This window comes from Dicentrarchus labrax, unplaced genomic scaffold, assembly GCF_905237075.1.
Source record: "Dicentrarchus labrax unplaced genomic scaffold, dlabrax2021, whole genome shotgun sequence".
Lineage (NCBI taxonomy): Eukaryota > Metazoa > Chordata > Actinopteri > Moronidae > Dicentrarchus > Dicentrarchus labrax.
In genome coordinates, this window is record NW_026136704.1 from 25,831,322 (window position 1) to 25,858,905 (window position 27,584).

General features: G+C 40.1%; 1 protein-coding gene across 8 annotated transcripts; it reads right to left on the minus strand.

Moving 5' to 3' along the window:
- Positions 1–199: 199 nt before the first annotated feature.
- stim1a (stromal interaction molecule 1a) lies at positions 200–26,867 on the minus strand. 8 transcript variants are annotated; one of them, XM_051397110.1, is made up of 14 exons: positions 25,921–26,045; positions 25,676–25,808; positions 22,063–22,193; positions 18,376–18,490; positions 16,831–16,942; positions 16,396–16,511; positions 12,742–12,919; positions 7,394–7,571; positions 6,612–6,779; positions 6,158–6,258; positions 5,542–5,771; positions 4,625–4,705; positions 3,563–3,986; positions 200–3,158 (listed from the first exon to the last, which is right to left on the minus strand). In XM_051397110.1, the coding sequence occupies exons 1-14, from the start codon at positions 25,969–25,971 to the stop codon at positions 2,645–2,647; spliced, it is 2,532 nt and encodes an 843-aa protein (XP_051253070.1). In that variant the 5' UTR covers positions 25,972–26,045; the 3' UTR covers positions 200–2,644. The 8 variants fall into 8 exon arrangements, with proteins under 8 accessions (XP_051253070.1, XP_051253067.1, XP_051253064.1 ...); XM_051397107.1 differs by lacking the exons at positions 4,625–4,705; positions 25,921–26,045 and adding an exon at positions 26,696–26,867; XM_051397104.1 differs by lacking the exons at positions 4,625–4,705; positions 25,921–26,045 and adding an exon at positions 26,623–26,867.
- Positions 26,868–27,584: the final 717 nt, after the last annotated feature.

A 27,584-nucleotide genomic window follows, 5' to 3' on the forward strand; every position in this document is an offset into this window, starting at 1 on the left:
AGCGTTGTGAACCGGGTAACATACCAATACTTAACATACAATGGAGATTCAACAGTTACATTTAAATTACTTTGTTCTGGGGCAAATCTATTAAGTATGCTGAAGTAACATTATGAGTGTTACTACATATGAGAGGGGCAATAATGCATTGCAACCTGTGTACATGTGTGGTGTAAAATGTACGACAAATCAGCTCACCTTTCATTCAAAATAGTTTATTGCTATCATGCAGGAGTGCCATAAAAGTCTAGACCATCACAGAAGATGCAAAATTATCATTTTCTCTGTACAAATATACTGTTTGTATTCATAAATAGAAGCCCGAAATAAAGAGAAAGAAAAAGGAGGGTGGGGGAGTAAAGAGCTTAAGCTGATCCACTCTTCTAACCCAATATAGGTTTTGTTACAGCAGTTGACATGCATCAACATTACAGTGCATTATACTGGGAGCAGACGACACACACGCACTCGCACACATTCAGATGGCATAATCCATTTACAGCTCTGTCGTGCAAAAGAGGTACAAATGACACTTTAAAAAACTACCAGTAGGAAATTGATATATTATTATTTTTTTTAAACTGGTTTCTAAAGTAAAATATTTAAACATGTCTTAAACATCCAAACCACCTGTTACATTATGAGGCTGGGGGAGGCCGACTGTGTCTTTTGCAGCACTTTTTGGTTGTTCATTGGTCAGGAACGCCCTAAGTGTCCCTACTACTCATAATCTAATCACCTACAACTACTGATGCATAGTTCTGTGCTCGTATGAAGCTGTCAATATTAAAACTGGCACAATGTTCTTTGTTGTAGTAATCATCTGTAACAAATGTAAACATACTGTACTGAGGATACGGTTACAGAAACGATACCCTTGGACATTCAGTGTTTAAACTCAGGATATATATATATATATATATATATATATATATATATATATATATATATATATATATATATCGGGGTTTTGAGTTCTGTGTAACAGGGGCTCAAAGGACCGAACACACTACAAATACAAAGGCCTCTGACAGAAATTGGGATTTGGCACTTTGACATTGCTCTTCAGCTTCCAGAACTTTTAGAGCTAAATCTTCCATAAAAACGTGGATTACAAAGCGGTTACAACTTGAAAATTTCTATCTTATACAGAGCAAATGAGTTTGCCTTGTAACTATAGCCCTTACCAGCACCCATGCCTCGCTGACAAACTGCTGTGAAGTTTTCATTGTCCACCTAAATAATCAGTCAAACAGAAACGGTAAGACGGAGGATAGCAAGACCCAAAATCCAAGTTAAACTCGCACCCCATTCATCAAATATACAATTAGTGGAAAATGCTGGATTTTACTTATCCAACATCCCATTTATTATGAGTATAATCTACAAAAACAAAACATAGTCGTGTCCTTTTTTTTTTTTTTAAATAGCTGTGAATAAAAATGTGCTTTGTGTTAACGTCTTTGATAAATATGTTGTTTTTCATTGTATATACTGTAAACTTAATCCAAAGAATACTCTTTAAATTTAATACACAGATTAAAAGCTCATTCTCACACAGTTACTCTGGTATTTTCAGACTGTTATGTTTAACATTTTGGTAAATATGTGTTTGATAACATTTCTGCCTAATAATGAAAGGATACGTACATTAGCCAGGGTCTTAAAAAGACTTGTTCGACTTGTTGGTGTTGTTTAAAAGCTGCACATTTCAGCAAAGCACTGCTCTCACACTCTCTCATGCTCACATGCACTCAACCTTAAATACTAAAAATAAAGCAAAAGGTCTAAAGCCGCACTGTGATGGGTCACTGTGTCATTTTGTGAGGATATTTTCCTCTTGTCCAACTGTCTTTTGTATACAAGTTAATATCATTCAGGTTGCAAATGATTGTTAAGCCTTTGCAATCCATTATTCTTTTTCACTTCTACATCTCAGTACCTACTATTGCTGTGCTGTGTTCAAACGACACATTTCTTTAACAGCCAAAAGGGAATTTTGAGTCACAAATATAGTCCGAGTTTCCTACTAAGACTCTTCTGTTTGAGGATCCTCTGACTGTGTCATTTGCTCTGCCAAGAAGAAGACAACAAAAGAAAGAAAAAAACTTGTAACCATCAATAAAAACACAAAGTACTTGGTGGAAAAAAGGAGTGCGCATTCACTTTGGATTTGTAGGCTAGGTGGTTAGGTAGTAAGAAAAGAAACATCAAGTGTTGTCTAAGCAGGTTAACGACGGGAACCAAGCAAACACTAAGAGCATTCGAGTATCAGTCGGACAAAAGTGAAGACATGCAAAATGTTATAGATTGTAGAACAAGAAAGAAAAACCAACTGGGAGACACGTTTCCCTTTGAGACTGGCACAATTTCCTGCAGAATAAATAATACTTTACATTCCAATATACAAACCTACCCATTTCCCCATATATTCAACATTGACCCAATAAGCAGATAAAACTGAACAGCTGGTTGTTCCCACAGTCCAGTTACTCAGAGTAGGTGTTGTACCTACAAAAAAGCGAAACGGCAACAACTTGTGCCATCATCTGACAATTAATGAACACCAAAAACTTTTCTTTTTCGAAAACAGACCAGAGGAATACAGTCAAACAGCTTTGACAGCCTGTAGTTCATGTAGCCCTTATTTCCTCTGTTTCTTGAAGATCTTGAAGGTATGTTTCTTGCGGCTGGCAGTGGAATCTGTGTCTTCTCCTGTAGAGCCACTGTCCTCCTCCAGCGGGCTCTTCTTGGAGGACAGCTGCGGGATGCGGGTGCTGCCCTTTGCCCCCACGACCCCTGGTTGCCCTCCTCCCGTTGGTGACGGTGTGTCAGGTTCAGTGGAATTGGGGCTGAGGGAGCGGGAGGACTCTGACAGGCTGTTGATCTCTCCCAGGCTGGGCGACTTCTCCATGCCGTACACCGTCTTCATGAGTATGGGGCTGTCGGGGATGGGCTCTGCTGGATTGACCTCATGAATACGGTTACCTCCATTGGGGGTTTGAGCATGCAGTGAGATGATGTCATCTGCACGACCGGACAGGCCGTGCATGAGAGTGGTGGGCTTGATTAGGTGCGCTTTGGAGCTGTATGCAGATAGCCGATCACCAACTTGGGAGAGGGACAGGGAGGAGTCGGAGTCGGAGCGATTTAGGTCCCTGTGGGGGAAAAAAAACTTAAGTTAGATGAAATGAGAAAAAAAAACCTAGTTTCAAGTTGAAGCTTTGCATGCTGGGGTTTTATCTACACTACGCCTGCAAACCCAGTGGACACGTTGGGCACAGCCTGGATACTGGAACTCCACACTTGTTAGTTGAGCAGGCAAAGAACACCAGGAACACTGAGAGAGGTTGAGAAAGTGAATGCATAGATTCTGTAATGCCTCATCAGCTGCAATGACGTGAAAGCAAAAGGAATAAAAGAAATGAAAAGTAAAGAAAGCATGACAGAATAAAATGGACTCAAACACGGCGCACAGAAGAAGGTACCTACGCTACGATACACGTGTAAAAAACACCCACGCACATGCGATGTGTGTGGAGAATTGGAAAAAGACGGGTACCCAAAGCTGCCGCTGCACGAGGAGTGCGCTTTGGAGACATCTGAGAAGGTGAAATCAGGAATGGGGTCCATGGGCTGGAAGGAAGCATGGTATATGTGGGAGGAATGAGGGGCTACACTGCCACCCACAGAGCTGGGTAAGCAGGAGGAAGAGGCGGACAAGGAGGACGGGGGCTGAGGGTTTAGGCTGGAGGTAAATACGATGGAAGGGTGAGACACAGCTGAGGAAAGAGGAGGTAGAGGGAGACATTCGAGCTGCCCAAACGACTGGCTGCGTGACTGTCTGAGGGTAGCCCTAGACCTGGATGGGTATGGGGTTCCCTCTCCCTGCTGCCCCGCCAACAGGCAGCTCTCTACCAACCTCTGGGAGCCCATGGCCAGCTGGGGGTCAATGTGGCGTTGGCGCAGGGACATCATACTGGGAGCTGTGGGCACAAAACAACAGCATTATGAACAACCACTCATGAAATAAAAGTGTGACGCACAAGGGGAGACCAGTTGGGAGATTAGTGGAAAGATACTCAGGTGCTGGGATGCATTTCTCTTGACCTTAACAGACTTAAAATGTGAAAAATGATTAAGTCTCAAGGAAAAATCCCATTTACTAATTTAGCCTTTATACTGCACACCATTATTACATTACAACAAAATCCCAAAGCTCTTGTTTTATCTCTCCTCCTTTGAAGGAAAAGTATTAAATCAAACAAAAGGAGAAAATATTAACTATGATATATTGTTTAAATCAATAAAATAAAACCTATTAAACAATAATTTGCCCATTTACAATAAAAGTAAGTGACTAATCACTATGGGGAAAAGCAGGGGTGCACTGGGTGGTGACAAGATTTAGAGGAGGGAGTAAATGTGGCAAGCAAGCAACTAAGGCAAGGTCAGGGGTGTTTTTAGATGAACGCAGCATGGAGTGGTTTTTCCCTTTCAGCTGTGTCCATCGGTAGCACACTGTCCAATTAAAAAGTATTATAGCTCTGTGTGGCTTTGAGTCAAGGGGAGAGACGGGGATGTCAAACTGAGGACTGAACTGGGGCATGAATAAATGGCCAACCAGGATATTTCCACATGGGCTGACAGTCTGAACCGACGGACCACAGGTCACTGGCTCGCCGTTCCAACAGTCGGGTGCCATCTGTAGTTAGGCCATTGAGACAGCAGTGGAAGCCAAATGCCAGAGAGGTTGTGGGAGGGAAAGAGGGGAGTGAGATAGGGAGTGTAATTAATGTTGATTAAAAGACTTACTCACTATTGCTGTCGGATTCTGTAGTACAACTTTCACCTGCAGTTAGTCAAACTCAAACCTAACGTCCCTACAAATCGTTTTGATAATGGTTTGCTCTATGAGATGAAGATATGTGACATGTGTTTACCCATGAATTCTTCAATAAAAATAATTTTTTGTACAAAATAAGTTCAGAAAAATGGACAGTTGTGTGTATTTTTGTGTCTAATACTCAACCTAATTATAAATTTAAATTTATGGTATATAACATGTTTCCTCTGGCTGCAGCTGTTTGACCAAAAACAGATTCAAGAAGGTCCGTAGCAAATATCAGGACACAAAAAACTGTTCTCATTAAGAAGTATATTTTTCTTGACAATTCATTTTCCAAAGGAAAGTCACAGGAATCTTCAGTCTCAATAATCGACTGAAAGTCAAGTAAACACTTTTATCCAAAATGAGAACAATCAACAAAAGGCATTCAACTGGAATTGTGTGTAAAAGAACAAGACAATTAAGTGAATTTACATGATACAACTTATACAAATGTAAAACACTCATTCAAAGACAGACATGTGTGACCCTCACTACCTACATCACCAGGTAGGCCACAAGGACAAATTCAGGTAAATGTAGCATTAAAGGTCCAAATTCTCATGTGAACTGATTTGTGGATTTCCCCAGCTGGGCCTTGGAGTGTTTAGGGGTGCGTTTGCTACTCCCCAAAGATTCGGATGAACTCTTACATTGCAGAGTTCCAGGCACGATATCCTCGTCCATGTCGTCCATGTCGTCAGACATGATGAAGTGCTGAGGTGTAGCTCTGCCACCCATGTAGGTGGGATCAAGGTTGAGGGATGAGGCCAGAGATGGGAGGCCTGGGTTGTTGACGATGGTAAATCCGGTGAGGATCTCTATCTGCTGCCAGCGATGAAGCCTCTCCCGCAGAGCAGCTGTCACCTCGCCCAGGGCTTGTCTGAGACAGATGAGAAGGAGAAATCAGTAAAGAGGAAACGTAACTTATTATTAACACTGACAATATGTCCAAAAGTCCGAAGCCCCATTCAGACTGAATTTATTTCTCTGGGGGAAGTGGGTTAACATTGTGCTGGTCAGTGATTTTAATGCAATCCAAAGGACATATGTAGGTAATTCTTCATCTCCACCCCAGTAATAATTACACCTGTAATTACCTACTGTTTTTCATCCAACTCACTGGTCCTCCTGTAGTTTAATACAAATTACTGAGGAGCACAGTGAATATTTTATTCCCCACCACCCCATGTGATGTCCATCCTGTCCGAATGCGGCCAAACACAAAATGTTACACGAAATGTATTCCACCATTACAATCGGACTTACTTTGCTGCCAGTATCTTGTGGTCAACATCATCCAGAGAGGAGCTATGCGCCACATGGAAAGTCCCAAAGAGAGTGTTCCTCTTTTTCTTTATCTTCTCTGCCTGTGAAAACAAATGACCCAACATTTATCTCTGCTAATATTCACTTTATCCACTCACTATGTTCAAGAGGAATCTTGCTCCCAGGTACAACAGTCTGATGAGCATTCAAGATTGCATCAATAGCTGTTTCATAATAATCAGAAATACGTCAACTGAAATATACATCCAGTTTCTCTCAATCAAGCTCAGGTTCCGATATTATGGACAAGCTAGTCTCAAATTTTAGGTATGGCTTTGTGAAATAGTTGCTTTGGAATTCACAGATTTTATATAGACTGTCCTATGATCAAAGTAATAACAAGAACTCTTGAACTGCATGTATGGCATTCCCCTTTAAGTTTTTACATGCTTACCCCTTCTTTGGCCAGCAGGAGCTGCCGTTCAGCATTTTGCTTCTTGATGTTGTAGTACTGCACTTCCACCTCGTGGGTGAGCTGCAGCCACTTCTGGAGAGACTCTGGTGGAGACCAGCCACTCCGTGACTCCAACTCCTTTTCTGCTTTCTTCAATGCCATGCGCACCTGCGACACATTTCACACGTTAGCTGACAAATGAACACATAAAATCTACACACCCATAAAATCTATATTATCTAGCAACACATTCTTGGCAATGTGTATTTCATTTTTTAGCATTTTCTGTTTGTTTTTTTTCAGTAGGACAACTGCAAAAACTGTGTGCCAAACATGTTCTACATACTACAAAGCTCATATACAACTTAAAACCATGGTAATATTTAAGGACTGATGGATCTGGACACTTGCCTCCTGAATATAAGTAAGTGGTGACTGGCTGTGACTACTGAACATTAAACTCAAAGCGTCTTGCAGCCACACTGAATCTGAAAGCCTTGCAGGTTTCCAATTTATCTCTTGAAAAAAGTGTCTGAATTAGAGCACTGTGATAGTCCTTTAAACAAATACTGCTGTGTGTTTTGCTCGCTTGTGTGGGCTGTGCTGTTCCTGCCAAATTCCTAATGGACAAAGACTTCAGTGGGTGTATTTATACTATAGCCAGTGTGAATCCGAAAGACCTAAACATACTGTGCAGTTGTCACCTTGGAAGTTCATAAAAACACTCACTCAGTTTTACTCCAAACACTATGTTTAAATCACATGTGTCACTTTGCAGGTACCTGTACCAGCTCTTCTTCAGCGTACTTTTGCCGACTCAGTTCGTTCTCTGTGCCCTCCCGCAGCTCCCTCAGTCGATGGGCCTCCTGCTTGGCTGCATTGATCTCATCCCTCAGCTTCTGCTCCAGGTTCACCTTCTCCACTTCCACTGTACGGTGCTCCTCCTGGGCGATCTGCAGCCTGAGAACAAGGATTATTTTTAAGTTTAGTTTTTCTTACAAACGAGACATCAGTGGCTGTGTCATAGCAGTAAGGTGGCAGACTCCATGGAAGGAGACCCCTTTAGTCTGTAGATAAAATCTAAGGTAATGGAGACACAACAATTCCTATATTCATGTGATTATACACTAATGAAAACATACCTGAATGAATGAATATTATATTACATTTCTGCCAATAGCTCCTCCTAAATGTTACGCATGGACCTTTGTCCACCTATCAGTGTCATTTTCTGTGGCCAGGCATGACGTGTAAGCATGCGAGTGTCATGTATGTGTGGAATGACGGCCTTGCATCAGCCAAGCATGACCGGAAACAATGGCTAACATGTAGAAAGTAAAGAGCCATGGTCAGCTGCTAGGCAGCTCACAATAAAGGGGGAAGAGCCAAGAATGGGAGCAGCTGCCAGCATGTAACTTTAGAACAGTACAGTGCGGCACCCAATGCTGCTGTAGTGTCCAGAATATATGTGTTGGTTTGTACGTGGGATATTTTTAGACTAGCCTTTTAAACAAAGTCTACTTTTAAAAGGGGGGCTTGTCATCCATGACATAATTATTTGTGCCATTTGAACATATAGTGAAGTGTAAAAAATACCTAATCCACTGTAATTAACAAGTATGTATAATTATAATATGCCCTTCTAAACCAAGAAATAAACTGTTTAATTTGATCTCTGATGTGAGGTTAGGCTCTCAGGTGATAATACTTTGCCTGTTGTCTGGCTAAGCAATTATAACAATGGAATTCCCACCCCCTAAAAATATAATACCTAGGCTTATGAGACAACAAAAAAACTAGTTTTTTAGTCTCCAGACACTGAAGGGCAGGAAGCAGTACTATATTTCAGTCACTAGGGAGAGGCACTGACCTCCTGTCAGGCTAAACACAACAGCAGAAGGAGCAGAGAAATGAAAGGTGATCCAGGGAGACAGCTATGGAAAATGTGGGTGGTGGGCAGTCCTGCTAATGCTTTCGACCCTGACCTCTGCCATTCTCTAGCTAAGATTCAAAAGCACTGGCAGAGCTACAATGCTCAGAGAGAAGACGCCAAACGTTTCAACTGACCTGCATTGCAGGGCTCACAGGATGCAGGCACAATGTCTCTGCAGACTTGGAGGGAGAAGGTAAATACCCCAGAGGCTTTAAGACACTAATACTACATTTGTATTTATCTTACTCCACTAAACAACATTTCAAGAAAAGTTCTTAACGCCAATCACATGCTGTTGTTACAGTGCTGTTGTTCTTGTCGCTAGTCCTTCTCCAGGAAGTCTGTCTGCACACCACACCCCAATCCAAATGTGGGTGAATTAGCAGTAGAGCTGACATGTTAAGCAGTCATGCTTAACACTATCTCCCACCGGTGAGGCAGAGGCTGGGTCAAACAGCCTCCTCCCACTGTCCCCCAACAGGGAAGCTGTGGCTGGCTACTTGACACCACCAAGGGATCTGCTTGAAGGTATGGAAAGAGAGCAGCTGGCAGCAGGGATCAGGAAGAAAAGCACGGCTACAGACAGAGGACATACCTCTCTCGCTCAGCTCCAAAAACAAGTACTGTATGAGATGAAAGTATCCTCTTGCTAGTCACAGTGACCTACAATATAATACAATAACCCTTCCCACAGTGCCTGGCTGTCCAGGATGCAACACATTTCGGGAGAATCTGATTTAAGAACAGTTTAATGCTTAACAAATGAAATGTCTGATCATAATCAACTGTGTCTGGCAGTAGATACATAAGCTAGCTGGACTGTTTCTGCTTAACATTTTCTTTTGATTATGAATACACAAGATTAATACACAATCCGTAAAATGAATAGTCATTTTAAAATGATATTCTACTTTATGAGAAACAGACAAGACAATAAGTTTGCTTGTTTTTTTTCTCCGAGCTCTTACACACCAGATTAGATTTAAATGCGGTTTCACGACACTATTAAGTTGTAGCAGATACATTATACTATATTGCTGAATGAATATAAACTTCAAACTTGGCAGTGGCATTTCTGTTGATCAAGTTGATCAAAGTGTAAAGTCACAGAGGCAACACAGACACAGTGACCTGGCAGTCTATCGGAGGAACAGAGTTTGACCTCAGTGATTCGTTCCGGCTGGTGCAGTCAATGGATCTTTTGGTTGGTATTCAGCAGGCAAATCACACAAAAATACTTTACACTCCCTTATTGGACTGCTCCAGAACAGAAACACACCTCATATATATATATATATATTATATAAATATGGGTACACATGGAATGAGGGAGATACTACAGTGCAATAAGAATAGGTGTTACTGTACATAAAATTAAGAATCCAAGGCTGAGACAAACATCAAGTAACCAACTCTTGTCTATTTGATACTCATCAGACAATATCGTCTCATGTTTCAAAAAACTGTTTTCTCCTAAACAGCCAGCTGATACAAAGAGCAGCTCATGTGGGTAATGCGGGTAGAAAGATCAACTGAAAGTTCTGAGGCCTACAACAGCTAATCTCTCCCTTTTCAATGTCACCAATCATCAAGATGGGAAGGTTATGCAGTCACGTGACAATGTCTGTCACTGTTCCTCAGTCTGGCCAGTGAATGGGACTGAGCATATCCCTGTTTTTAATCTAACATAACATGGCATCCCCAGAGGTTAAACACTTTCCATCTTGGCCACTCTATGAGCTTTCCATTACGAGCAACCTCAGGTCAAATTCAACTCTCTAAACAATGTATCAACCACCAGCAGGTGTACATAAAAATCTGAATCAATATACGAACACATGTTCTCTCAGACAGCCTTTCAATTAGAGAAAAGCTGCAACTTCAGATGTCAAAATGCAATGTATTGCAATGCATTTGTGGCCGAGAGCAACGTAACTATAGTCACTCTTCATGTTAAGTTCTGCCCAATAACATAGAAAGAAAAATCAGTAGCAAAACATCAAATGTCATTTCACTGTGACTTTATCAGTGTACCTTGCTAATGCCTTATCCTTTTAAATATAACCTGACCTGAGATGAAACTGTTTGGAGTATCCTTTAAAGGAATAAGAGGAGACAGTGCATGCTTAAAAGCACATTCTGAGCATTCCTTGAGGTATTAACAGGACCAAAATAGTTAGATTTATCTTATAACCTTTAGTTAGTCTTCATGATAATACCATTTGCTATTATGCATTTAGCTTTATTTGGGGTGCTTTACTAATAAAACACCTAATTTCAAAACGTCATCATTCAGGCCATAATAACCTGGTGAATCATAGACCAGAATACACCAGAAGTCAGAATGAAGTATCCTGTGTCAGAACAGAACCGCAAGGTTCACAGGGGTTCATTCGTTCAATTTCTTGGGAAAAATATTCAAAAGATTCATAAGAGAGCATTGTTTCATTTCCTACAGTGAAAACAAGCTAGATGCCCAAGAGGAAGAGTACCAAGTATTGAGCTGCTGCTCAACACAAGAAATCACTGAGCTCCACACTGTATCATACAGACTGAGGCAAACTTTATGCAAACCCTACTGTATGATCGCAGGTTAGGACTGGGGAAAAAAAAATTGGACTCTGAACTGGGAACTAAGGTATCTCTTCACCACCACAGACTCTGTATTACTGCAGCAAATGTTACCTACAATAGTCAGTGTTATATACAAGTGTTAAATGCACAATTAATTTAAGAAGGCTAACTGCATGTCTTGATCATACCTCTCTGCAGCCTCAACGCAGGAGATAACCACACCGTCTAGTGATTTTATGGTCATGCATGGGAGCTGGCCAAACCCTCATGGTCTCCCCACTCAACTGAGCTGTGATATGCAGCAGGATTTGTTACTGAGCTTAATGCATGTCTGCTATTGTTTAGTAAAAATTGGTCTAATGAATGGAAAAGCACTCATTCCATCAATGACTTTGATCAAAGGTGTATAAAGCAAAGGGAGCCGCTTTTATCCCAACAGGAAGGCAGTAATAGATTAGTCACCAACACAAAATGCATTTGTGCTTCTGTGTTGTTTTTGTCCTTTCAAAAGCCTGTGTGGTGATTCATTTTAAAGTGCATAGTGACTGAAAAGTGTGGAAAACATTGCACTTGGCAGTTAGATTGTGAAAGCAAAGCTGTGTTGCAGCCGACTCATAAGTCTTATGTTGAAGCTTCCAAATAAAACATGGCCCACTGAGCTAAAACTGACAGCCAATGATTGCCACGTTGTACAGCGTTGTCAAACTGGCTTAAATTCCAGCTGTTCAAATAGCAGACCTAAACTTACTGATGTTTCCTTGAAACACTCATGTATCTAAATTATATACATTTGGTCATCAAGATTTTCATGTAATGTAATTGTTAGATTTAATTTAAATGTGTTTAAATGTTTAAGTCAATTAGAGTCATTTGTGTAAAGGCCTGTCCAACGATTCATAGTGAGAGTCTGGAGAAGCTGCACTAACAGTTTTTCACTTCCTATTTCAGAACAATGTGGCTGTGTACATGCAATCCCGTGAAAGTTATAACTTATGAATGAGTTATGACTGTGCAAATACATACAGGATTCAGAACCACTACATAGAAATTCTTAACGTTTAAGAACATCTTCTTTGCATAGTAAAATTATTGAGACTGACAGGATTTCCTCCAGGCTTCCTGCTTGTGCCAACACCGGGGGAAAAAACACACTTTTGTGAAATAAAATATTGACTTCAAGGGAAGTAGGGGCGGTATTTCACACACCAAATGCTTTATAACTAATGGGTAAGGGCTGTTGTTCAGACCGTCATCTAGTTGTTAAACTAGACTGTTAGTCTGTCAGAACTATTTTAGTTGATAGTGTTGAGTTGTACACCTTTAAATTCACAGCATAAGGGAAAGTCAATGAGATAGAGATGTGCGAGGAATAACTCACAGCACATGGAAGACATGTAAGGAGAATTCTCAGTTCATCACTGGCTGATGCTAGTTTTAAAGGGTGGTAATTATTATTTATCAAAATACTCTTAAAGTTAGTTTGAAGTCTATAGTGTACACATGAGTATAAATACATTTGTTTGAGTGTTTTATGTGGAAATGGAGAACTAATGGTATGTATGCACAATACAGTACTTGTAGAGTATAACAGTTTGTTGTGTGGGTGGTGGGAAAAACCCTCACTTCTGTTGCAGGTCATGCAGACTCTGTTCAGCTCTCTGTAGGCCCTCCAGGTCTTTCATCATCTTCTTCATGTGGTCCTTAGAGTAGCGGTTCTGGATGTAGGCAAACCAGCAGCCACCCATGCCTATGACTATTGACACTACCAGCATGAAGTCCTTCAAGTGGTTATGTCTATTCACTGAAGAGAAAGAGGAAAATAAAGAAGACAAGTTACATTCTAGCCAAGTAATAAACTTCAAAATCACAAGATAAATCAATAGAAGAGGAGGTGTATTTCAGCCAGGCAATATATTAAGATCATTAGATGAAGCTGTCTAACAATGAGCAAGCTTCACAAGGATGTGGTGTGAAGCTTGTGCTTGCAGTCATTCTGCAACACAAACTGTGACACAAATAGGAGAGTCAGTAGCACAAGTTTAGGCTGCGGTGAGAGGGGCCTACTGCAAAAGACCACGATAAAGCCAGCTTAACACAGCATATTTCAGTCTGGTAACTAATGCTAATAAACATGAACAGAAAACCCAAACAATGGCAACTATAACTTTTTCGTACATGAGGGGCTATGAATCAAATCCTAGCTGCCATTCCTCTGAATAACTGAGTGCAAGTATGCTGTCAGAGTCAGATTTGTCATCAATTGAGGAAATTAGTTTTAATGGTCTGCACAAAAGAATTACCTTCAAAAACAAAAACAATACAAAACAAGTCTACTGTAGTGTAGCTGAGGGCACAAAGCATGTTTTTTCAAGAGTGGTTGTCCTCAGCCAGAGGGGGGGGGGTGAAGCATGGGTTGAGGGGGTGGCAGGTGTTGTGTGCTATGGTCAGTGCTCTGCGAGCGGTAGCAGTGTCAGTGAGGGCTGGCGGGTTGGGAGAGGAGAGACCAATTATTTTGGAAGATATGTTAGTGATTTTCAGGAGCTTGTTTCTAGTGCTGACTGAGCATGGTGAAAAAGCAGGTGGTGCAGTACAAGAGAATGGGTTCAATATTACTTCCGTATAGAAGAAGCAGGAGGTGGTGGTGGTGGGGGGGTTTACAGTATGCAAACGGAAGAGTTATGTTGTCATTGTAAGGGATTCAAAGCTATTAAAAATAGACAGCAGCAAGGAAGCAGCTAACAGACTTCTAAAAAGCCTCAGATTAGATTCAGATAAACTTCAAGCGAGGAGAAAAGATTTACAAAAGGTCATCTTAAAATTTTGGTTTAAGTCCATTTGTCATCTGATGAGTCAGAAGAGCACTGTCATGCAGCAACTGACAAACAGCCTGAATTTCAGCCTTGCAAGCTACACGATGAGACAAGTTTTTCTTGCAAAACCTGCAAAGGGGTGTGCAGGAAAGTGATGTCAAAAACATGACTTCCTGGAGTGAGACACAAAGGAAGTAAAATTAGGAGAAAAGGACAATACAGGCTTGTTTCTCTTTAGATACGATCAGGAGCACATGACACCTAAATACATGGTTTGTTACAAATATGTCCCTATACCACTGGCTGCTACTGACAGAGAAAAGTCAAATAACACCATGAATCCAAACAACTTCAACCCACAGCACACATCTTCCTTCACATGAACCCTCAGCACATCACCAAGTATCTAGCTTGTGTTAAATGGGCCTTCAGGAGGGCTGTGTATATCCCTGTAGACTTGCTTATAGAGTCCAGAACAAACACAGGTTCATCAGAGTCAAGGAACTTGGACCAGCTGCGCCTGCTATTGTGTCAAAGTATGTGCCAGAACTGAGAAACAGAAAATCTACAGGACAACTGTAAACCTCTGCTCCCATCTCTTAATTCTACTGAAGTAGTAAGAACAATAACTAGGCTTCAGATGCATTTGATAGGCTGGTATATACAGATCATTACCTCTTAACCACAGAGAGCACAACTCCCAAAAATGAGGTCACGATATAAACTGAATGCAAGTGTGCTAAATCTGTCTCGGCTCTGCATTGTGACTGAGCACAGAAGCTTAAGAGGAAATGTTGTGCATTATCTCGGAGATGATATAAAATAATTTCCTAATGCCACACTGTTCTCTTGGTTCTATTTACTGCTCTTTACAACACCATCTGTCCGAAACAGGAAACACAGTTTGCCTTCTTCTTCATCACGCAACTCTAGTGTATGTAAATTGCTACTTACACATAGTAAACACCACATTCACTGCCTTTCTGAAATACCACCAAGAGAGCATAAAGTGACACTTAATTAACCACAAAACTGGAAATAACTGGACCCAAATGTGCTCGGGTTAATTATTACACAACTGTCCATTAGATTAGGACCAACCCATTGTGAGATGTGTCTTAAAATGCTGCTGCTGTATCAGTCTGACTATTAGTGGGACCCCCTGGCTTTGAGAGGCTGTCAAAGCCAGACAGTGCTCGCTAATGTCTTCCTACGGGTGTGACTAACAAAACACATCCACAATGACACATGCCAGACACAGGCCACTACACGTTTGTTTCTAATGAAGGTTCATTAAAATTTCTCGTGCCTTGCTGATGATTACACATAAATCTCTCTTCCAAATATGCACCCTTCCACAAAAACAATTAAACTTCAAGGACTCTATAGATTAATATTTATCACTTTTCACAGACTTTCTAAGCTCTGTGATGCAAAATTTCAGTATTCAGCTGACACAACGTAACTAAGCTTTAATGAAACATACATGTTTTTCTTTAAATAAAGTAGAAGAACTTTGGCAGTCATCCTGGGAATGTGTCGACAGATATTATGTAAAAAAAAATAAAAATATATAGTACTGCCAAGAGGTATGACAGCTGAGACAAACCTCATTCAGAGGAACCTGAATGATTACTATCAGTAGTTACAGAACTGGAGCAGAGAGCTGGAGAAGGAGAGGATGAGTGGTGTGTTTATTTGTCTCAGTACGCAGAGGGGTGTGTCTGGAATACAGAGCAGTGTGGTCCAACTCTCAGCTCACTTCCTCAATCCCTGAAACTGATACAGGTGGTAAGAGGATTACCCCGACATACGAAAGATGAGCCGACTAAAGTGAGTAAACAAGCAAGTCAGTGGGTAGATGAAGTGACTAAATAAAGAAAGAAAGAAAGCAAATAAAACCCAACCGCAACATATCACAGAGACAAAGTTCTGATGAAAAATGAGAGCAGCAGTGTTCAGGATGTCGGTAATGGTGGTAGGCTGTTAATAAGAACTCAGAAACTTCCTACAGATGTTTTACAGTAATATATTTCCAATTCAAAAGAATCAATTCTCTTTTATGCCTCTCTAAAGACCAAAAGTAGGGGCTTGCTTTTTGAACAACTACAAAGCCTTTTGGGTGCTGTCAAGGATGCGTAATCTTCCAAATTTGTTTTGATCAAGAGTGTGTGTCTACATTTTAACTGCATCTAGATCAGTATCTCAATGAGAATACCATCAATACCATACGGTAGGTGATTATATCAGTCTGGTAGCAATATTAAAAAAAAAAAAATACAATCTTGGCCCATCAACCAACCTTTCACAAAATTTTACTGAATTTTGTTGACAAGACCCTCAAAGAGGTAATGAAACAGAACCCCCTTCTCATCCCTAGTCAGGGTTTTGAAGTATCTGGATCTGTGATTTAGACAGATGTTTTATGAATGAGTACAGGGATTAAAAAAAGAAAAACATCACATACTCAGAGGAGCTCCAAACAATACAGTGTCCAAAGCCTTGAGCTGTAACTTCTGCACATGGCTGCGATCCAGGATCTTCAGAATAGAGAGTGTCAGAGTGGTGTTCTTTACAGCAAGCCTAAGAGGGAACAGACACACAGTCATTTTGCAAGAACGAAGGAAGATCAAAGGGTATAATCTATCCTTAACAAATCTTCTTCACCCAACCAATCAGATACAAAACACACAAATTAAAATAAATGTAATAAAACCGACATTGGTCGATCAGAATAGTCAATTATTTATCACTTTTATTGAAGTATTCAATTTTTACTTCTGAAAACAAAAGCCTTATATGAACAACAACATACCTGTGGTCAAGCCAAAGCAGCATATTTTTCAAAGGTCTAGTACAGTTTATATTTTACAGAAGTTGATACAGCCATGATATCCCTTACCTTGGCATGGCACTTCCATTAAAATTCATCTTGCGAAATGCATCTACATATTGTGGCAGTTCCACATAGGTGATGAGCCATTCCACCACCTCATCCACTGTCCAATTATACACTGAGGGAAAGAGGAAAAAATAAAACATAGTTACAGCGCTCATCGTTTCTCATTCATTCACACAGCTACAATTGGTTTCCATCATACAAGGTGCAGTCAGAAAGTATTAGTAATGTGTTTTTCATTGTTTTCTTCTCTTCAAACGAATCTGTTTTGAAATGACTAAAAAGGTTAAACCATTGGCTTTTATCTGAGTTTGAGGGTGTACACATCTTTATTGAATGAACAATGTACTTGCAGACCTGTAGCTTTTTCATTTCAGAACAATGCAATAGAAAACTGATCCTAAACAAATAGAAAAATTCTTTCTTGGGGCCAAGCAGCTGACCTCAGCTAAAAGGATCACGTGTTTAATTTGCTACAGACTGGATGCAAAAAGTCCCAAAAACCAGCAAGGGCATCACACGGGAAAATAAAAGTACTGGCGTCTGTGGATCATAGACTTCAGCAGTCAGTGATTACAAAAACAATTGCAACCAAATATTAAAAATGATGAATGTAGTATAGGTTGTGTGAACTTGTTTAAATAATGTTTGTCCTGTAATGTCCCCCTGTTTACCTACTACATTGTTTGATTTTAAACCCAAAATACAGAGCCAGAACAACATGAAATATAACACTTTTTAACTGCACAGTATATACAGCTTGACACACAAGTACATCATAGGACCATGTGCATCCAAACTCTGAATAATCTATAGAAAAAGGTATCCTATGACATAACATACACTGGCTTCCCCATAACTGGGGAAGGAAAATCCACTCCCCAGCTCCTGGCAGACAGTCAATAATGTGGGCTGTCTGTGTTAATGTGTTGCTCCCCTGAACAAAAAACCCAGTTTCCTGGCTCTAAATCTCCAGAGCACTGTCAAGAAACTGCAATGCAGTGTAAGTCAGTACCACGAGCGAAAAAGGGGACAAAGGCAGCCAGGGGAAAGGGTGTGAAGGGTGCGAGTGCCAGATACAGCACAGCATATGAAAAGGGCTCTCAAAGAGTACAAGATAACTCAGCCAAAAAGATAGGCAGAAGGAAGTAAGAGTGAATTTTGTGCTGACAGATTCAATGATGTCCACTCTGCCACTGGCTGGAGCTGATAACTAGGCTGTTCTTTGCTTGACAAGCCGTCTGATCAACTGCTTTGCTCCTTTGTTGAGTGAGTGAGAAGGTCAAGCATGGGTAATATATGTCAGTCAAAGGGAAATACAAACTGCCATTAACACGCTAATGCCCGGACCAACAATCAAACAAACTCACAAGAAATGTTTCATTAAAAATAACAGCCATTAGCAGCTCAATATCAAACATGGTGTACAACACAAGATTCACAGTCTACAACTCGACTCATAAACACAAAAAAGATCTGGGGGAAAAAAGGCATGTTTGTGGAGTCCCAGCTGGCCTTATAGGGAAAAACCATGTCTCAAAGCAGTACCTTCAGAAATCTTCCATGCGTTCCACAAGTCCTCCACACTGATGAACTGGTCATCCCCATGGAAGCTGTTATGCTTGGCTTTGGGGTCATGGTAGTTCAGATCTTCTCTCAGGAACTGCAGTATGACAAGGATGTTTGCAGTGGTTACAAAGATTATCTTGCACTTGCAAGTGTTAACTCACAAGTACTTATACATGAAAGCTGCAAAACTGAATTATTGACACAATCTCAGGATACATAACTTTAGTTAACTTAGTTTGACAAGTGATGCATTGTAGAAGTTCTCCTTCACCTAATCCATCAATTAAATATCATCAGATCATTGTAAATACGCACATCCTACACAACACAGACAGTATGTCTGAGTGGGGGTTGATTGAATAAAATGCATGAATAACTGGAGGACAAAGAGCACATTTTGTGTTGGAAATTTGCTGCTGAGGGCTTCTAATTTATTGTGAGCACTGTACTGTGACCCGTTTCACTACTGTGGTCTTTATGACCTCCATAAAAGAGGAAACACAATTCTTGTGGCTTATGTGTGTATTTGCTTCACTGACTGTGAAAGAGACATAAAACACCATAAATATCTCAACCATATACGACCTAAAAGTTACTGAGATTTTTCACTAACTATACTACACTACAAGGGTAGCCTAGATCTTCCTCCTCATCTGTGTTAACAGTTATTCTACATTACAACTTAAGTGTGTTGATCACCGGTGCAATTGGTGGGACAATCTCACACTATTATCACAAATTAGGGAAGGGGCCGTTCCGATCCGGTATAGGGACCGATACCAGCGTAATTCACGGATCGACATTTCCAGATCCAACCTGCGCCTGAGCCATGTCTGCGCTTTAACGTTGTCTGCTAAATGACCCACAAGTGATTCCTGCCGGCCAGTCTGCTAGCTGGCTGCAAACTGTGGAATGGATTTCCTGAAAGGAGGCGCGGCTCAAAGAGACAGAGTTATGAGACATGCCCCGACTTAGGAAATCCATTCCGCAGTTTGCAGCCAGCTTATTGCACTTTTCTTATATTTCAAATATTTGACATTTTGGGAATTGAATAAATATTGACATGACAATCAATTTGAAACCCTTACAGTCGCATATTTGTTTTCAGAATGGGATTTTTCCTGTTAACAGGATTTCCTGTTTTTCTGACTTCCTTTTCTGACCTTACACTTACCTCAAGTTGCCTTTTGGGACATACATGCATACATACATAGCATACTTGCCAGTTGAGGAGTTTATTTCAGCCTCATATAAAATTAACAATAATGATAATAACAATATTAAAGCAAACAGAACTCTGGTATCGGAATAGTATCGGGTATCGGCAGATTTCCAAATTCAGGTATCGGGATCGGATTGGAAGTGAAAAAAATGTGGATCGGTGCATCCCTATCACAAATCATATCCATAATGTTAATTACTGTTATGGAGTGCAGAACAAAGTTTTGGTGAGCAGGCATATTGAGAATGGAAATGTGGTGTGTCTGATCGGCAAGCTGGTTTGTAATTAAGGACTTAAAGTTCACTCTTTATTTGTAATGAACGGGCTGAACGCGTGGACATGCCGCCCTACCAGAAACATTTCAAATGCACAGTAGGGCGCAGATTTCAGAGATTATTTTAGTAACCTAGTTCTAATAGTAAGTTAGTTAAAATTGTCTTAATAGCATCGAAGGAAAAACCAGTCGGTGCTTTACGATCCAATCGGCAATCAAAAAAGTTTAACTTTACCTTAATTATATATTTATATATAATATACCTAAGATATATATACTATAATATATATACCCTAACCCTGTCAAAGATATGAAATATCTAGAGCCGTCCCCTTATAGTCGACTAAACTGTTAGTCGATGAAAAGAGTCTCAGTCAACTATAATGTATATGTGTGTGTATATATTTGTTTATATGTTTGTTTTAGTGAAGTTGGAAGTTATTTACTCCGTCTTTTGAACAACAAGACTTGTGTGATGTTGTACTGTGTTGAATTGAAATTGAAGTGAAATGTTCAGTCTCCTTGCTTGTTGTTCTGACACAAAGAATCATTGCCATTTTTTCTGTTATCATTTACAGGCGGCTGTTAATATGAATATTTAAATAATCAAATTAATATCATAACGTTTGACGACTAATTGACTATTGGCTTTAACTAACAACTACTATTCAACTTGTAACATCTTTAGTTGGGGACAGCCCTAGAAATGCCCTAAAATAATAGAAATTTCTAACCGTTCAGGGTAACAAAACAAACCCAAAAGACTTTTTGCTATCTCTGTTTGAAAATAAGAACCCTGCATCCTGTACACGAGACACCATGGCACATTAAATGGCAAAGAGCACCAAGATTTATGGCACACAATTACATTCTCACCCCCATTGGAGTGGTATTGCTCACCGACTACCGAATGGAACCACACTACTGGTTGCCCACTAATGGAACCACACTACTGGTTGCCCACTATATTGTAGGCTTGCTCAGTCACCAGGTTTTTAAAAACAACTTGCACTCCCACTGCAACTCATGCAACATGGGTGGAAGACAGTTATAAGTCATGATTCCTTTCTTTCTTGATAGATTTGTGTGGGAGGATTTCACTACAGGGTAGAGAGATGGTCTGTACTGCAGGTGAAATAACACAAAATATGTTCATTGGAAAATTAGCAGGACCTGTATAATGTAGTAAAGGCCTGAAGCTTATTCTTAAAAGGCAGATGCAGACTTTGATCTTGGTCATAGAGAAAGCAACTATCTTCTTTGTTTAATCACTGTATGATAACAGGAAGCCGGACTACTGTCTTGAAGTGCTCTTAATCGTTTTGAGCTCTCCATTTCTCAACTCAAAGCCACTACAGATGTGAGCGTTCACTGTACTGCACTTGATTCTTTGCCTTCGGGGTATTTGCATGCCAAGTGCCTCTTCTCAAAGCAGAGAGGGCTGCAGTGATGACGCTGCCTCTGCTTTGGTCTGGCCTCAACTACAGGCCAGACAGAATCAAACCGAAATAAGGCTCCAAAGGAGGCCTCCTTAAGTCCACAACATGTAGTTTAGACTAGAACTCAGGATGTAAGCTAAGTGGACTAAAGGCAGTGTCTTTAAGGCACCAGCAACAGACCCGACCTCTGATGAGCATTAAACAGCTGTCAACGGACATAAGCTGTAACGGAACTGTTTATAATGAGCTTTCATTGCAATTCACTGTATTGAAAAGAAAAAACTATTCTTCTTGCATTTTAAAAATACAAACCACATAGTCTGATTAAAAGGTACACCCTTACAATTTTGTACAGTTTCACAATGTGTTTGTACAAATGTAGCAACATCAGTGTCTACAACATGCATGCCAGCTACAACCAGACTTAACGTGAATTAGGTTAATTATTGAACAGAAACAGATTAAAAACATTTTTAAAAGCACCGGAGCGTAAACAGAACTTAGTGTAAATCCAGTTACTCAGTGAAAGTTATGGTCATTACAGGGCTATGATTAACTGACCATCTTAGCAGCAAATCCTATGACAAGTCAGATGTCAGAGGATTACAATAATGATACCTGTGAGCCTCTTCAGACTGAACGAAGCCAATTCTGTGACCATGCAAACCAGAATGCCCCCCTCAACAGAGCATCAGCTCCGGTTGATGGTGACTTTTTAGGCTGGTACTTACGCCGTCTGTCTCTGCCACATCTACATTGCCGTTTGCGTCATCATCCATCTGCTTGTGGATACTACGGATAGCTTCGTAGCTGAGAAAGGCGTTCTCATCCTTGCATAGTGGCTCATCGATGCGACAAAAATCTGGTGGAGAAACAAAGCCATATTAAGATGGTGTTATGGGGCAGCTTTAAAACTCGCGTCTCACCACAGATTCATCAAATTATAGTCACACTTTTGGTATTACTATCACTACTACTACAATTATTATGCATGTCTAAACAAAATGCCTTTACAGAACATTTTGGTTTAACTTTGGTTATCAGTCATCATCCTTCCTGTTGCTATGTAATAAGTAAAACTCAATGTGTTGATCTATGATAAATTCATGTTTTTATAATATAATAAATTAAGAATTAAATTAAAAATAGAAACAGCCAGCTGTGTGAGAACAGGTCATCTAAAAATACATAGACACAATGTAAATCAAGCATTGAAATGATCAAGTTACTGAAGTACTCATATTAGCTCAATACTACAATAGCTCTCTTAACTTCAGCTAATCCTGGTTTTTCAACCTCTTGTGCTTTTTGTGCAGAAAAGTCAGAATTCAAGGTCCCCAGATGGACCACCCTCTTGCTCTTGTAAAGATCAGTAAACTGCTAAATTCTCTGGCTAAAAACAAAGCCTTGTTTATGTAAGGCCTTTCACTCAATGTGGGGATGTTACCAAGAAGCTAGATACCATAACTGTCAGACCTTCTGTATTGACCCAAAACAGGCCATGCCACAAGGCGAATTGGCCTTTAATAATTATGGGCTCCCTTTTATTTTTAAATCTATCCTCAATGTGGATTTCACAGTGCTGTTTTATTATCAGAAAACTTGGGTTTGTTAGTTGTTGTTGATGTTGTTTATGTTCAACTGTATTCGGCATTTTGACACTCAGGCATCAGTAACAGTGTGTAGGGCTCTACAATTAATTGTAGATAAATCAAAAATGGACGTTTCCGTGATAAATTATCATGTAATTTAGCAATTTGTACATTATCTAGTGAAGCCTGTCTGTCCTCTGTGTACCCTGTCCTTCCTGAGGGATTCGAAATCCTCTGCCACAGATCAGAGATAATGCCGCCACTCCCACAAAGAGGAAACCTTGTTTGGCATGTACTGCAGCCACAGAGGAGCTGTGTGAAAGGCCACGGCATGCTACCTGCATTACCAGTGGGTTTAAATGTGAATTTGAATTTAAAGCAGCAAAGTAGTTTAAGTGGATTCACAAGAATACTGCCCTGAAACCTTTAGAAGTGCATATTTTATTTAATTAATTTCAAGTCTGTCTTATATAACCTCTCTGTTCTATGTGCTGCTGGTCCCTCAATCTCAGGGAGGCCCTTTCCTGGTTATATAAGTTATATAAGACTCATGTCACGGTATGCTTTATTGTGTATTTCATTTAATTATAACTTCATAAGAGGAAGGTGACAGTGAGGGGGATTTTGGCCTGGCTCACCAAAAAAGTGGCTTGCCCTTCCTAAGCTTACAATAATGTGCAATTACATAAAAATCTGGACTGAACTTTTTAAATCACAAATGCTTCAGTTTTATCGAATAAGAGAAATGCATTTTTGTGTTACCTGCGTTACCCTCACAACAAAATGGTGTAGCAGTACGCAAAAATCTAATTCACTTCCCCTTTTGTAAATAGCCACGCTCAAAGTCCATATATCTCAATTGACACTGCTTCATCATTAATTACTGTCACCCACACAATGGTGTATAGTCAGAAAGCTGCAAGCATTTGGTTTGTGTTGTCCTGGCATTTACAGTGTAATACCCCCTCCCACTGTTAAACTGATCATACCAATCCACATTTCCTTAACTCCCAGAACCACATGTTATGACAGGTCGACTTCAGTGGTTAGAGAGACAAAACAGATACTAAACCATGTCACAGATTAATCTCTGCAACAGTCACTGTGTCCATGAATGTGAGTCTATGAATGGTGTTGTAGTTACCACACCGTGCCTTATACATTTCTCTACATGAAAACACTAAACCAGAACTAGGAAGCCTGGATGCACAACGCTAACTTCCGCATAGCGAAAAGTGAATTTTTGAGCCACAGTATGCAAGCATTCAGCTTCAGAGAACCTGCAAAGCCACATACCAAAAAGGCAATTACTCTCTCACACTCACACTCGTTCACACTCAGCATGTTAAACAAAGAATGACAGTTACCCTTGTGAAAGCCTACCACCTGCAACACTCTCATACACCCAACCTGGCCCTCTTTCTCATTTGGCTTGCAAACCTCCGGAGACACAAGATAAGATATTTACATACCAGTCAGCCTTTTTTTTTTTTTTTTTTTTTTTAAGAGCTCATGTTACGCAAGTCATTCTGTGTGCCTGCATGTAGATGAAGGACACACTCCATAACTTTGTCACTTCATAACTCAACAGTTATTATATCTTGTCACTATTCAGAATAATTGTCAAGCTTTTAAGATTACCGTCAAGAATAAACTCTTAAACATCTTGGGGTTGTTGGGACATATGGGGACACATCAGTAAAAATGTGCTTCGAATGCAAAATGCGTCTGAGCAACTTGGACAATGTTGCAACAGTTCCTGCTAAACCACCCTGTTCAGCTGTGCTAACAAAAGATCGCAAGTGAGCACATTTGAAGTGGTGGGTGCCAAGTTATTGCTAAAGGTATAGTGAATAAAGTGAAGTTAAATATTTAGAAACGTTAATCTGTGCCGTGCATTTGGTAAAGAGGTAGACATTCGTACGCTAGTACTCTTACAAAAAAAATATGTCACAATATGACACAACTGGCTCATACTTATCCTGAGCAGAGTCGGGTTTCATAGTTTACGGTCTGTTTTCTAGTCTTAAGATACACTCGACAGATGCAACCACTGTCATCACTCACGTGAAATCTCTACATGGATTGAGGCAAGATATGACTTCAGTGATAAAGGACCTCATTTAACAATCTTTGTTTCTTTTAAACTAAATATAGTGCCATAAGTCACTGCAGCAGTAAGCTCTTATGAGAGGCTTTCAAATGAATCCTACCCATTGCTTTACGTAGAAAAATGTTGGTGACACCCATGTTTAGAAGTGCAAATACAGGACGGGAGTGTCTACAATAACTTATAAAAACTTGCGCTACGTCAACTATTTTAATTTGCACAATTAAAGTTTAATGGCGAATAACAAATGATGTTGTATTGTAAGTACTGTAAGTATTGTACAGCCAAATGTTGAAAATATATAAACAATGTATTGATCCTAGATCCTAGATTATTACCAAACGCTTCAGAAACTACTTAAACCTCTGCTGACTCACTCCACTAACCATTAGGTCAATTACCTCCTGTTAGAGTAGCTACCTTGATCTTTGTTGGAGGAGAGGGCTTATTGGAGAATACCAGCTGGACTATTCTCAGCATGGCTACATATAGTGTCTGCACAATCACCAAGACATGGCACGGACAGTGATACTCCAAACTATAGTGTGTGTGTGTGTGTGTCTGCTTAGTTTAACAGGTGGATATACAAATAGCCTATTAAGAATTTAAAAAAACAAATGAATGCCCTGATTGATTACTCACCTGACACCCCATTTTCAACAATCTGACTGTCCGGTGTAGGTGAACTTAGTTTCTCAGTCCAACTTTCTCCAATGAGACACAGGAAAAGTATCCACAAGGTCACCAATTTGTTGAACTCCATGACTGGTGTATGCTGGAAAGAAGACACAATGAGATTAAGTCTAGCATTACGAATTTCCATTATTTCCGCCAGAGTTATTAATCCATTAAATTTCAGTCATAATTAATAAAAACAATGCGGCTACTTTGTCTCTCAGAACACGTGTGGCATCTTTATCAAGGGAATGAAACAGCATTAATCGGCTTAACCAAGAAAGACATAAAGCTTCGCTGCAGCAACTACATAACACATGCTATCACTTTCTCTCTTCTACCTTAATGAATGAATGTAACTCACTCGTTAGCCTGCTAATACCTGGCTTCAGCTAAAGGGGAAGCCTTTTTAAAAAAAAAAAAAAAAAAAACAAAAACAATTTTATTTGCTATTTTTAGCTGTGGCTTCTCGGTTCACGGCGGCATGTTTGCAAACACATGTCACTCAAAGAGCAAAAATAATACGAATATTATAATAATAATAATAATTTAAAAATAAAAAGCCTTGGTGGCTTGGTGTCTGACAAGCACCGACTAGCAAGCTAAACACCCCAGCTAACTAGGAAATGAAGTGAAATATCCGAGAAAAGGGGGAGTAACATTTACAACCGACGCTTCCGTCTTTTTCTTTCTTTTTTTTTTTTTTGTCGGTTTTAACGTGTCGCTGTCGACCGTTGGTGCATTTCGTACACACGCACACGTTAGCAGCCGTTGACGTTTCGCTATAGCTAGCCACCCAGACACAAGGGGGGGGCGGTTAATAAAAGAGCAACTGTAGTGTTTTTAAAAAGCCAGACTAACTAACCACAGGGGGCATCGCTGTTAATGCTCGAATAACTACAATATAAAGTTACCTTGTCATGCAGCTGGAGCCAGCAGATGTGTAGTTTCAGCCGTGTGTTAACATTGCGGCAGATTCCTGCTCACCTGGAGTTTGAAAGCACGGCGAACTCCACCTCCTGTGTACGAAGAAGAAGAAGAAGGAAAAAAAAAAAAAAAAAACAGAAACCCCACAGGTCTCGGTCTTTTCCCCCGACCGACCGAGACTGAACCCAAAAAGCCGCAGAATGTGGCACAGACAGTGGGCTTGTCTTCCTCTACTGCCGTGGTTATCGTCGGCAAGTGTCGCCCCCTATCGTCTGGAGTGTGTACTGTACCAGCAGGTTGTGTTAATGTCCACAAATCTGATGAAGGTTGCCATCTAGTGGATTGTTTAAGGCATCACATTGGGACACTCGGCTTTGTCTCCGAGCACCGACTTAAAGGCAGGCTTTGGGAGTAACGGATTACATGTAACTGAGTAATCAGGATACAAAAAAATAATCAGATTACATTTTTTAAGTATCCCTCGCAACCATGCTTAAAGATTTGACACCTCTACTCCCCACAATGGACATAAATTACACACTATGAACTCAAGTTTATATATCTCTAATGAAAATAGGTCAAAATGTAAAATATAACGATATCTGAATTTGTATAGTGGTAATAAACATACCAATAAACAAAAAAAATAATAGTTTTCATCATTATGGGCTGATGTGAACATGTTTGTACACAGATATGTGTCTGCATGTGTGTAGATGGGTATACAGTATTTGTATACATATATGAGTGGGCAGTGTGTATATGTATATGTAGACTTTGTTGTTTTTAATCTTAGAGATGGATCCTCCCATGGTTTTTTTTATAATAAAAAGTAAAAAATAAAAGTAAATAACATAAAAACATCAGAAACTAGGAAAATCACAGGTTGTTGAATTACATTTAGCTGCCTCAGTTTCAGGGTCTTGGTATTGCACACGCTGGCTCTGTG